General features: G+C 44.1%; 1 protein-coding gene across 1 annotated transcript in view; it reads left to right on the top strand.

The window, feature by feature from the left end:
• The window catches only part of SPEF2 (sperm flagellar and cilia associated 2), a 212814-nt gene that overhangs the window by 137328 nt on the left and 61428 nt on the right, over window positions 1-14058 (top strand). Inside the window, exons 17-21 of the mRNA XM_088447783.1 lie at window positions 400-570; window positions 5967-6041; window positions 10275-10417; window positions 11805-11932; window positions 13849-13987. Of these exons, the coding sequence (XP_088303909.1) occupies window positions 400-570; window positions 5967-6041; window positions 10275-10417; window positions 11805-11932; window positions 13849-13987 (656 nt within the window). The remainder of the gene's footprint in view (window positions 1-399; window positions 571-5966; window positions 6042-10274; window positions 10418-11804; window positions 11933-13848; window positions 13988-14058) is intronic.

Genomic DNA, 14058 nt, shown 5'->3' with positions numbered 1-14058 from the left:
TAACCCTAATGGAGAATTAACACACGTCATAACTGAATAGCTTCAAATTTGTTTCTCCCGTAAAAAGTCACATTTTCACCCGTTAATGGGTTATCGCAGCTAATTAAATTCCCCCCTTTGTAGTCAATGTTTTCTATGTGCCCAACTTACTTCAAGAACATCCATAGATTTGGAGCTCACCAGTGGATCCCTTTGCCAACTGTCTTTTTGTTTTAATGATCTTTTACATAGTGCCATGTGTATTGTGTTTGTTTTGAGCATGGGGAAACCACACTCTCTATACAAGTGTCCCAGCTGAACTATAAATATGTTTTATTAAACTCAATTACATTAATGAATAAGATTGGGAAACCCATTAGCAATTGCCAGAGGACTATAATTATTGCTTTCAACACACAGGTAAAGAGACTGAGAAGAAAGAGGAGATCCCACCGCTGCCACCAGTCATATCACCACCTCCTCCTGCTGCTCCTTCTCCTCCTCCAGACTCCACCAAAGACCTTCGTCCACCATCACAGGACAAACAGACGTCTGCGAAAAAAGGAAGGAAACAGTCCAAATCTCCCAAAGGTTTTGTCCCTTCTGTTTCTTCCTAATTGAGGATTTGCTCCTGAAAATGTCCTTGTTATTCAATATTACACATCTGCACAGCACCATTCCCGTTGTTTATGTAAAGCGCAATTTCGGCATTTGTTTGTATTATGTTTAACTTTAAGAGTTATTGAATGGGGAATATTACAAATACAATAGAACACAAGAACTGGCCTCCCACGCCATGCTCCACTCTACTTATTAATCTGTCAAGAAAGACGACTCCAGACTTGTTACAACCTTCCTGTTTCTCATAACTGCTACCGTTCCCTGCACTTCTTCTTTATATCTTCTCAAATGAAATTCAAAGTTTTCTCCCTTGTCAGCAAAGTCTTTCATCGCCATGTTGTTCCTTACATTGCGGAGTTGACCTTGTTCTAGACGCCTGCATGATCTCTCCTCTCCAAAGATGACCGGCTTCTCTCCTCATCCCTCATTACTCCTTATTGCCAAGGTTTCCATGGAACTGCCGACATAACCCTTCAGCATCTCTCCAAACCCGTTTTCTGTGTCCCTGACTTTTTCTCATTGTAATCTCTAATCTTTGCTGGACCAATTTTATTACCCACATACCCAAACCTTGTATATAAAATGTTTTGTCTACCATTTTAGATTGTGAGCTCTTAAGAGCAGAACCTTATCTGCTTTTTGTTGCAATTATAAATCCATATGTATTTTTATGCCAGTGTTTGTCACCTCGGCACTTTCTAAATAAATACTTTGGCCTAACACAGACACTGGGGGAGTAGCTGCTACCCCTGTTTGCATCCAATAGGAGAGGATATGAAAAATGTTAATTATTCTCTTCCTCCTCCATCTACCCATTCGCCACTATTGCTTTTTTCACATTAACAAGAGACCACCTCTGATTATGTCTTTACTTGTTAAAATCACTTTATCACTAATTGGCTACATTGTTTCTGGTGCCTCCTGTCTATGAACTCTGGCAACCAATCAAAGTTTATAGAAAGAGGACATTTTTAATCATACTCTGATGTTTGCAGCTACAGATTATGCTGAATCCAGATCTGGTCCCCTGAGGGGTAAATTTACTAAGCAAGCCGCCTCTTCTCTGCATCTTTAAGAAGGAAAATTTAAAACGTCAAAACTATTCAAAGTAGCTTTGTATGGTATTACTGATTTACGTCTCTTGCTTAAACATTACGAGAAGCACCTTAGTAGATTACTCCTAATAGTTTAAATGTACAGCATTGGCAGTGGGAGGAGAAGGATATGACTACTCTAGGGAAGGTCCACTACATAATGGGATGTGACTATTCCATAATCAAAGGTAGTGTAGTATATATCAGGGGTGGGGGAAGGGAGTGTACAAATTACTGTTGTGTCACTGTTATATACTAGGGACAACTATTTCTAGGACTGTCTCAACAAAAACTTGGGCTGCAGTTGATATAATGCTGAAGTGGTATTTACTATCCTATAAAAAAGGTAATAAACAAAAACTAAAAAGGGGATAAAAAAAAGTATATTGTACAGTAAGTTCTTAATTTGGGCTATTGTATAAATTGTCTTGGTAGGGGGCAGGTGGGTGAGGGTTTCACTTAGGGGCCTATTTATTGTCTAGTACTGTAGGTGAAAATATTTTTAATTTCCACCTACTTTTGTAAAACTGACGTACTGACCCCATTCATTAATCAGGTAACGCAGGAGATACCACTGAAACCTCCTTCTTAATTGTCACTACACTAGTATGGAGACCTTCCTATTTCCCAGTTCATCAAACACCGATAATACATCATTTTTGGAATTAGTTTGGGTCTGTTCTCCATCCCCTGCTTCTTTCTATGGGAAAGAATGCCAGGTTTCAAAGGGGGTTTCATTCGTATCCCCCCACCCCTATTCGGCTCCCTCTGCTGGACATTGGGCTATTTGTGCACATTCGTGAATCCAATTTCACGCATGCGCACTACCATCACCGAGTCAGACTCATTGTTTCGGAACGGTGATAGGGAACGCGGGGACAGCTGATCTTCGGATCATCTGTCTCCACTCCGGAGCAATGTTGAATTGCTCTGGTGTTTTAGCACTGCCAAACAACAGTACTTAATAAATAGGCCCCTTAGTGAATAAGATGTACAGTCTATATACATCTATCAGTTACATGCATCCAGAACCGACACATTGTGGAAAGAAACCATTTTAATTGGCTTGGTGATGCCTCTGCTTCCTGCTGAGTTGTGAGTACATATCTCAGCTCAGGAAATAAGCTACTGTGTGTTCTCTGATCCTCATTGACAGTTTAAAGCATAGCGCATTCCAAATGTACTTGTATAGATGTGATCTCACAAAAGCAAACTTACATGTAGCTGAGTTGCACATGTCTCAGCATACGTCCAACTCATAAACAAAATTGTTTCCACTTCAGTCATACACACGTGTAAATACCTTCCTATATATATGTTGTCCCATACCGGAACAGAACAGGTTCTAGCTCCAATCTACCAAAACTCTGACATATAAGCAATCAAAGTTGATGGCCGCAACTTGACATAATATAGCTGCATCTCTAATAAATGACGTGCTATCAGCTGAAGACGTTGGAACGTAAACAGCTCGTCTGATATTGCTGCAGATATCTCACATATCATTACATCAGGCTTCAAATAACAGCACCCACAAAATATATGCCTCCTATGAAATGTAGCTGCCTCCCCATCTAAATAGGTCATATCTCCAGAGGGGGTTGACTATGAGATCCCAGCTGTCAGGATGCCGCTGGTCAGAATACGGACAGCGTCATCCCGACAGTCAGAATCCCGACACCTATAAGGGAACTAAGGTAAGACTAATCCTTACCCCTAACCCTTCCTCCCCAGTGTCTAACCCTAACCTCCCCCCCATGTGCCTAAACCTAACCCTCCACCATAGTACCTAACCCTCCCCCTAATGGCCAACCCTAACCCCACACCCTAACCCTCCGACTTACGCCCGATACTTCTCTTGGGGATGCCAGCGGTTGGGATTCTGGTGCCAGGATCCTAACGCTGTCTGTATTTCGGCGCCGGGATTTCAGCCGTCAGCCTCCCACACGGCGCGATGCTGACTACTTCCCCCCCATTGGGTGTACTTACATCAACATGTCCTTACTGTACTCATCTAATGCTTGCCTGAGCCGTGTTCCTCCTCTCCAGGCATAAGGGGTGCAAGTCTTAACAGAACTATTTTGGTACGCACGAGCAGTGTGGACATATCTATAATTACATTACAAAAGAAAATCGCATACGCCCAACTCTAAATTAGAGATGGACGGCTCGACTTTGGCTCGGATCTTCCTGCCAAGTTTGGATCTCAGAATGAGGCAGTATGGGCCAGAACAAGGCAAAACATCATCTTATACGGACAAAACATGCAGCTTTTTGAGACACAAATATCCCATTTTCAGCAAAAGTTTACAGAAGTTTACTGGCTACCAGGATACCCCACTGTGTACACTCAACAGGAACCGAGTGATGGTGTTTAGACCCCAACTGATTTACTAGCTGCTAGTAGGGAACATATAAGATGTCATACCCAAACATCCTATTCCTAAGGTGATATTTTGGTAAGATGCATTACCTTAGCCTCATAATAATAATAAAACCATGCATACTGTGGGGTCAATTCAATCAGGTGTGAGTTGTGGTTTTCTCAGGAAATTTTCATTGCAAATTAATTTTGCAATCCAAATAGAAACTCGCATTGAACCAGTCAGAGTAAACTCGTATTTTTTTCTTTTGCACCTCCCTGAGGGTGAGAGTTGGAAGAGAACATTTTTATTTTACGGTTAAGATATTGGGACATTGCGCAGAACCCCTTGGACACCGACCCCCCATATGACTAATTAGGCAATTGGAAGTTTCCAGTTACAGTAGCTTAATTAGTCTAATAATTACATGTCATATTTTGGAGGTTAGAACAAAAAATGGCCTCAAATTACCCAAAAATCTACTTTTTCGATGCTTTATGCACAACACATTCAAATCAAGTATTTATTTAGTTAAAAAAAAAAATTTACTTTTTTTTACAGTCACCTCAAAGTACCCCGAAAGCATCTTTTTTCCTACTTTTTATTTTTTTATTTTTTCGTATTTAAACAAATCCCCAAATCAACCATTTAACACCATTTAAAAAGCTCCAGTACTTATACCCACTAACAGCCTTCTGTATGGTTCTGTAAACAAAAATTTCACTTTTTCAGGGTCCAGGAACCCCTCTCACACCGCATTTGGCTGACAATTCATAACCCCTCGCTGCGAGTAGGCATTTTTAATTTGATTGGAGAATTCTTGGGTGCTCACATTCATGCGAAGTCTGTGAGTTTCATTAAGCAAACTGGCAACTCACACCTAATTGGATTGCCTCCTGTATTTACAGCTGTATTTATGTATCTAACAAAGGAAAGTTAAATACCTCCACACTGATGTACTGTAGGGAATAACCTATAAAAAAAATATGTAAATAAAGGAAACTGCAGATAGTGTAATATGTTACGATGCAGAAAATACACACTGTAGTAATCTGGTAATCTGAGGAAAAATGCCACTTGTTTACTGCATATTTTAAACAAGTCAAACAAGCAACCAGTAGTGTAACATTAAAAGCAATTGTATAATGAATAAATTTAAAAACTCATACAATTTAATGAAAACACCAGTTTTTTTGCAGTTACGTCCAGCATGTGATTACCGTCATCCTCCTCTGACAACCGTTTTGCCTCTAGATGAGATTGGAATACTCAAAAGTGTCTTCTGTTTGGTCTTTATATCACTCCCGCCCAAAGTCTAAAGTCAGAAAATTCAATATTGAAGATACCCTACGTGTTTCATATTAGCTACTTCATCAGGGGTGTCCTGAGTGGTGCGTTAATATCTGTGTGTGGAATTTTAGTGCTTCAGGATGCACATAGGGCCTGATTCAGACCCGGTCGCAAGCGATGAGCGCTCGCAACGGGGTCGATGGTGGACCAGAGTGCATGCGCACCCTACCACAAGGGTCTCGTCACAAGCCCGATGGTCGCGATGGTCTTGACCATCGCGACCATCTTCCTGGCCGCTCGCTATAACTGTGGGTGGTCACCCACAGCTATGCGAGCGGCCAGGAGGCCGTTCTAAAAAGAAAACCGGCCCTGATTCAGAGCAAGCGCTCTGCCAGAGCGTCCGGCTCTGAATCAGGGCCATAGTGTGTAGTTCTACAAAACTGTTTAGAGCTCACCGCTTACCACTATTCCACTAGGAACATTATTACATGCTCCCACAATGTAGCTTTATTTATAACCTAACCTGTTTTGTAAAAAAAATAAAAAAGGGACATTTTTACAGCACAAATATATAATTTTTATGTTCGTTTTTGTTGTTTCTTTTTTTTTATTCTCGTAGATACATCTGCAGATAAGAAAGAGAAAAAAGATACACCACGAGGGAAAGATTCAGGATCAAAATCTCCAAAGTCAGGTAGAGTTGAATGGGTGCTATGACTACAAAACAGTAATTTGAAAATCATCGGCATATAAATTGCGTAGGTGAGATGAAAAAAAAAATTTCACAAAGTTCTCTTTTAAGTGGCAGCAGTGCATTACCTGTTTCATGGACTTTGGGCAGCGGTGCCATACGTGCCCTTCACTTAATCAGTTCCTTTGTGCTGTTTTACAAGAGTATGTTAGAGCAAAGCTCAGATGGTTCTCTTTTTGAGCTTGATCTGTAACATTGAGATACAGGGCCTCATTCAGAGGAGGTCGGAGGATGCAAGCGGTTGCTCAGAAACTGGGCGGCCACTTGCATCCTGACCGCCCGCCTCTGTTGCGGTCGTTAGGCTGTGGGTTAACACCCACAGCTCTAACGACCGCTCCAGTGATGGTCGCGATGGTCAGAGACCATCGCGACCATCGGGGGGCTTACGACGAGACCCTAGGGTAGGGTCTCCCTTGTCGTAAGCCCCGGAGAGCTTCTGGCTCTGTCAGAGCCGGAAGCTCTCCACTGACATCACTAGTGATGTCAGTGGGGCCTCCCCCAAACGGTAGGCGTATGACATCGACAGCTCGCCCCCTTTGGATCGAGACCCGCTACGACCAGCGCTGTCGGTCGTAGCGGGTCTCACGCATGCGCACGACGGCGACGGCGCCGTCGTGCGCATGCTCTGTGGGGGTCCATCGACCCGGTCCGAGCGCATCGGCGCTAACGACCAGGTCTGAATGACCCCCACAATGTGGCCACAATTAAAGTTCCCCCTTATTCAGAGCTGTCTGCACCTCTCATAAGCTAAATGCCATCAAATTTAGGGCCTGATTCAGCACGGAACGCAAGTGTGCGCACGTACGCGCCTGTCCGCTGCCAGAATATGCTAATGAATGCATACGCAATCACAGCACAAGAGGCAGACGCCCAGCAATATATAATGCCGCCCCCTTTACTTTCCGCTAATGTCCGTACTGATGTGCAAGGCTGAGTAAACATCGGGAACATCGAGTAACATCGGAGCTGCACGCAGACTAAAGGTAGACCTGACCCTGCCGCAGGAGTTGAGAGACTTCCTGCACGCAGAGGGAGGCCAGGCTGCGTCCATCATCTCAGTGGCTAATTTATGTACGCACTGGCACGCCTGCATCCGCCCGACCGCCCGTCCCCCCCCCCCCCCCCGCCGTCACCACCCACAAACGGCACCTCCTGTCAATCACTCTACCTTGGGTCTGTGTAGCCTCTGCTCACGCAGTTCCCATGGTAGGTCGCGCACGTGCAATGCGTTGCATACGCATGCGCAGTGCGACAACATCGGCCAAGTGCGTGCATTCACTCCTTTGCGTTCCTTGCTGAATCAGGCCCTGAGTCACTACGGTTCGCAATATTGCGTACACACGCAGTTCAACGGAGATAGTATGCTAATACATTGCGATTGCAATGCAAACTCAGTACTACATAAGGACTCCCTACTTTACCTTACACACATCCGTAATGCTTAGCAGAATAGCGAAACCATCGGTAACATCAAGTACCATCGCAGCCTCACGCACACTTGCACAAGCCCTGACCTTACTCAGAAATTGCTAACAGCCATGCACGCTATGAGACCTCAGGCTGCGTATGGCATTGCAGTGGATAATTTATGCACGCCAATGCATCTTCGTGCGAATGCACCGGCACGCCTGCTTTCAGCCGCCCAAGTCACCACCCACAAATGGCGCTTCCTGTCAATCACTCTGCGATGGGTCTGTGTAGCGCTGCGTTCGCAATCCCCATCACTGCGGCCGGTTCGCAAATACACACTGCAATGCATACTTATGCGCATAACACAACAATCGGCCGATTGCGTGTGTAATCGCAGTTGCGTACAGTAGTGAATCAGTCCCTTAGTAAGTATACGATTTAAGGCAAGGGCACAAGGTTTCTGTGAATTCACCATTGCTCCGGCATAGAGATGGCTGATCTGAAATTCAGCTGTCTCCCCGAATCGCATCATTGCTCCATTCGGGGTCTGGTAGAAAGAATCCAAAAGGATCCGTCTTCGCAACCCGGGACTCCTTCCCATAGGAAAGGAGCGGGTTGCGGGAGCAAATGCCATCTGAAGATGTCGAATGCTCCCGCAGTCAAGCTCCAAAAATATTGTAAAAATATAGTATTTTCGGAGCTTGATGAATTGCTGTCTCCATACTAGTGTAGCCAGCAGGCCATTCTGGGAGTGAAAGGTAAGCAAGAGATATCTGTGATACTAGTGTATGGGGACAGGTGGCCATTCTGGGAGTGAAAGGTAAGCAGGAGATATCTGTGATACTAGTGTATGGGGACAGCGGGCCATTCCGGGAGAGAAAGGTAAGCAGGAGATATCTGTGATACTAGTGTATGGGGACAGCGGGCCATTCTGGGAGAGGAAGGTAAGCAGGAGATATCTGTGATACTAGTGTATGGGGACAGCGGGCCATTCTGGGAGAGGAAGGTAAGCAGGAGATATCTGTGATACTACTGTATGGGGACAGCGGGCCATTCCACCTGAGGAAGGTAAGCAGGAGATATCTGTGATACTAGTGTAGCCAGCAGGCCATTCTGGGAGTGAAAGGTAAGCAAGAGATATCTGTGATACTAGTGTATGGGGACAGGTGGCCATTCTGGGAGTGAAAGGTAAGCAGGAGATATCTGTGATACTAGTGTATGGGGACAGCGGGCCATTCCGGGAGAGAAAGGTAAGCAGGAGATATCTGTGATACTAGTGTATGGGGACAGTGGGCCATTCCGGGAGAGAAAGGTAAGCAGGAGATATCTGTGATACTAGTGTATGGGGACAGCAGGCCATTCTGGGAGAGGAAGGTAAGCAGGAGATATCTGTGATACTAGTGTAGCCAGCAGGCCATTCTGGGAGTGAAAGGTAAGCAAGAGATATCTGTGATACTAGTGTATGGGGACAGGTGGCCATTCTGGGAGTGAAAGGTAAGCAAGAGATATCTGTGATACTAGTGTAGCCAGCGGGCCATTCTGGGAGTGAAAGGTAAGCAAGAGATATCTGTGATACTAGTGTATGGGGACAGGTGGCCATTCTGGGAGTGAAAGGTAAGCAGGAGATATCTGTGATACTAGTGTATGGGGACAGCGGGCCATTCTGGGAGTGAAAGGTAAGCAGGAGATAGCTGTGATACTAGTGTATGGGGACAGCGGGACATTCTGGGAGTGAAAGGTAAGCAGGAGATAGCTGTGATACTAGTGTATGGGGACAGCGGGACATTCTGGGAGTGAAAGGTAAGCAGGAGATAGCTGTGATACTAGTGTATGGGGACAGCGGGACATTCCGGGAGTGAATGGTAAGCAAGAGATATCTGTGATACTAGTGTATGGGGACAGCGGGACATTTTGGGAGAGAAAGGTAAGCAGGAGATATCTGTGATACTAGTGTATGGGGACAGCGGGACATTCTGGGAGTGAAAGGTAAGGAGAAGATATCTGTGATATCTCCTGTATTACCTTTTTGATGATTGGCTCGAAAACTTAATTTCTACAAAAGTAGGTCAAAATGTTAATTTTCACCTGCTTCTGTACAAATTAAGTGATGATGAATAGACCCCTAAAATACTTATGCCTTACCTGTATGATTTAGATAAATGAGCCTTTCCTGTAAGATTATCACATATGTGAGCCTGTTCTGTAAGATGGAAATTTTTCAGCTTTCGCTTAAGTTGAGCTTTTCCTGTTAAATACTCAACTTCTTCCTGTATGAAGTGAAACATGAGCCATTTTTGTTAAGGCCCCCATACATCAGAGATTGATTGCAGCAATCGTGCAATTTGCAATCGATTGTGTATAAAAATCTTTCCCTTTTTCAATCGATTGCAGATTGCAGAATTGCCACAATCGATTGAAAAAGGGAAAGATATTTATACACAATCGATTGCAAATTGCACGATTGCTGCAATCAATCTCTGATGTATGGGGGCCTTTAGTTACTTCACCTCTCTCTTAAGATTGTAAGATACAGCTCAGGTGATCGCAGGAAGCTCATATAAAGAAGAACAAAATGCAAAGATTTATACCACAGATGCCAAAAACATAAGGTGCATGTAGCAACATTTGTTTGAATATTAATCAACATACACAGTACATAGCTACATTTATGTTTTCAGCAAACATGCAAAAACACTTTTGCTTTACCTGTTGTATCTTTTAAATTATGATCTGTTGCAACAATAATTCCCTTTTATTATCTTTAAGGATCTCCAAGAGGGCGATCACCAGGGAAAAAGTCCAAGTCAGCCACAGCTACACCTGAACCACCTGTAGCCATTCCTGTGGGTCCTCCCCCCATTCAGCCAGGATCTGCTGAATGGGTGTACGTCAATGAGCCTCTTCCACAGGTATATAAACGCACATACATAAATCACTTATATTAAATAGAATGTTGAAAAAAAAAATATTGCACTTGTTCAATACAAGAGCTTTTTAAATGCCCATTTGTGCTTAGTATTTTTATTATTATTGCAGTTTATAATGTAGTGTGTATAGTGTAGCTGTGCCCAAGTTGGAGTTCTTTTTTCTTCTATATATTTATGATATCAGCACTAGGGAGCACCACCAACCTATACTACACAGCGGTGTAGTAGTCATAGATACTGATGTCGCCAGCCTCATCTTTGCCGCGATGCACCCCTAAAAGTAGCAACGTTGCAAAAAAAGCATGCAGTCTGTGTACAAAGGCAAATGGCAAGTCCAATAAGAGTGACCCTCGCCAATCCTTGCATCTGCGCCTTTATACCAATTTCTTTGCAACAAAAAAACTAATCCTAGGTACCTTCTACACAATGGACCTGATTCAGACCCGTTCGGTAGATGCGGCCGCTCGCTCTCAGCATATTTACACTTTGCAAAGTGACGTCAAGGCAGCTGCTCGCTCGGCAAGGCATAAGCACGCCCACTATGTCTTGGCCAGCGATCACTTTGTGTTTATAGATGCCCACCAGCCTATCTCTAGCCGCCCACTAGCGTACGTCATCTCCAGGAAGTATATACAACCATCGGTACATCAGGTTACATCGGATCTGACAGCAGCGCTTGCGGTTGACTGTACCCCACCGCAAGCACTGTGAGCACTTCAGTGTATAATTCAGCCAGGTGACGTGTACTATGACGCTACCTGTTAAATATGCACGCCCCAGAAACGGCGTGGAAACACTCTGGCACACCTGCGTCCGCACCTCCACTCCCCCGTTACTACTGCCCTGCCCCTGTTACCACCCACAAATGGCCTCTCCTGTCACTCATTCCACTGGGCTGTCTTTGCAGGGCGAGCGAGCAAAATCCGATCGCTCGTGCTAGTTTGTGCACGCGCACTGCGAACTAAACGCATGCGCACATTATCAAACATCGTCTACAACGAGCGGCCGCTTGCTAGCGAGCGGGTCTGAATCAGGTCCTATATGTGAAATAAGTTGCAAAAAATTTGGAAAAAGTAGCAAAACAGAAAAAAGTTGCAAAATTGAGGAAAGAGTACGCAGCATCGGAGTCGCCGTCTGTTGGTCACAGATGCAAAAAGGCGTAAAAAGTATAGGTGTATGAGGACACATCTGTAGGTCTATCAGCAGACAGTGGTGTCTCAATATTTAAAGTTACTTAAATTATCAATCTGTTTCTCTAAATCAGTTTTAACAATAAGGTTTGTGCTGGAATAAAAGGAATGTATAAGCAATACTATTAGTATGAAGATAGTAAGTTTGCATTTTAATTTTGTGAATACTTATTTATCAGGAAATTCCAGAGTTCCTAGTACCCTATTGGAAGACTATAGAAAAGACATATGTCACTGCCATTAAAGCCGGATTAAGGAGTATGAGAAAAGAACGTTTCATTGTAATCCATTATCTGTATGATATCAGGTACTACTTTATCGCTTATATCCTAACTCTCAATGATTGTTTTAGACTATGATGTATTTATGTTTTGACTTGTTTATGAACCAATTAGATAAAAATAACTTGAATATGTATTGTAAAGTGTGGTCATTGGATTTCAAACTTTGTCCATTTTTTGTCTTTAGTCTAAAGGCCCCTACACACGGTACGATATTTTAAACGATATTGCCGGTTTCGTCCGATTGGAACGACACATCGTTTAAAAACTGTCGTGGGTACTGTGTAGTCACGATAACGATTGCCGATGCGCGCTCCCGCTGGTCGTTGGTCGGGGTCTGGGATCTTTTGAAAATGCAGAAAGATCACGACCTGTCTTTCACGATTTGACACACATCGTTCTCTGTGTACGCACGATGAATGATTTCACGAACGGTGAACGATTTGTCGTCACTTTTCCTGGACACTCCCCTCCGCCATTTTGTGGCAGCCAACAGGGAGACCGAAGATGCATTGTGAGGTTGTTTGCTGCCAAACAATATATCGTTAACGATTTGCAGTGGTTAACGACCCACCTATATCGTTTGATCGTTTGTACAATCGTTCCATGTGTATGCACAATATTGTTTGTTCGGGAGTGTTCAGGATTTCAAAGGAGATCGTTAACGAGATCGTATCGTTGCCTACATCGTTCCACGTGTAGGGAGCTTAAGACAGAGGAGCTCATTCAGAGTCGGTCGTGAGCGCTGAGCGCTCACGACCGACTCGATGTTGCCCCACAGCGCATGCGCACGACGGAGCCAGCTCCGTCATGCGCGAGACCCGGCTAACGACGGGTGCTTCGTCGTTAGGGGTCTCATTGCAGACGGGGCGAGCTGTCGATGTTTAGTGACAGCTCGCCCCGTTTGCTGGGCGGGCCGGGGGCGAGCTGTCACTCAACATCGATGATGTCAGTGGGGAGCTTCCTGCTCGATCAGAGCAGGAAGCTCCCTGGGGCTTAAGGTTGACGAGACCCTACCTTAGGGTCTCGTCGTAAGCCACGATGGTCGCGATGGTCTTGGTGGTAACCCACAGCCTAACGACCGACATGGAGGCGGCCGTTCAGCATGCAAGCGGCCGCCTTGATTCAGAGCGACCGCTTGCATCTAATGACCGCCTCTGAATGAGGCCCAGAGTTCCCAAGCGCGGTTCTCAAGGCTCCCCAACAGTTCAGGTTTTAAGGATATCTATGGTTGAGCACAGGTGGTTAAATCAAGTTGACTGAGGTACTAATTAAGCCACCTGTGCTCAACCATGGATCTCTCTAAACCCTGAATGCTTGGGGAGCCTTGAGGACTGTGTTTGGGAACCTCTGGTCTAAAGCTGGCCACACACTAGACCAACTTTCATACAACCATCCAACTAGTTGATTGGTTGGAATGAAAATCTGGTAACGTATGGGAGTAACTGATGATCAGCAATTTGCTCCTAAATGCCAGAAAACAGATGAAAATGGTCGTCAGACAAATTTGTTAAATGTTTGATGTAAACAATTTGTTCAAACAACAGTTTTTGTCCATTTTCCGGTGTTTGGGAGCAAATTACTGATCATCAGTTACTCCCATACGTTACCAGGTTTTCATTCCAACCAATCAACTAGTTGGATGGTTAGACAGATAATCTTTAGATGTGTGGCCAGCTTCAGACATTAAACACCTTTTATACTTTCTTGTTCCATCTGTCAGGTTGTACATTGTGTTCTGTAAATGTTGTACGTCCGTCCTTCTGCACCGATGTTTCAAGCAAATTTCTGCGTAGTGTTATTAATGAACAGAAGACATTTTATACAGTGCACTTTACACTGAGCCACTCCTTTGTATTACAATTAACTAGTTGACATTTGACTCCATTTAATGAACTCTATTATTACAATTAAGTAGAATTTTTTATTTTATTTTTTTCAGACATAAATTTAAGTATTATCTGCAGCGTCCAGACCACAAGCAGGAGTTTGTCTCTCAGTGGCAATCTGACTTCAGTTCTGTTGCGGAGGACATGTGGGAAGATGAAGAGACAAAGGCAGAATGGCACCAAAGACTCGATGTAAGGTGCCGCTAATGAGGATTTCACATGTAGAGAATAAAGCTGTTTTCTTTCTCATTTTTCTTTATTGT

The sequence above is a fragment of the Taudactylus pleione genome, unplaced genomic scaffold, assembly GCF_031769625.1.
Source record: "Taudactylus pleione unplaced genomic scaffold, aTauple2 ptg000438l, whole genome shotgun sequence".
Lineage (NCBI taxonomy): Eukaryota > Metazoa > Chordata > Amphibia > Anura > Myobatrachidae > Taudactylus > Taudactylus pleione.
Note: the sequence above shows the minus strand (reverse complement) of the source record. Positions and strands in the feature narration are given on the sequence as shown.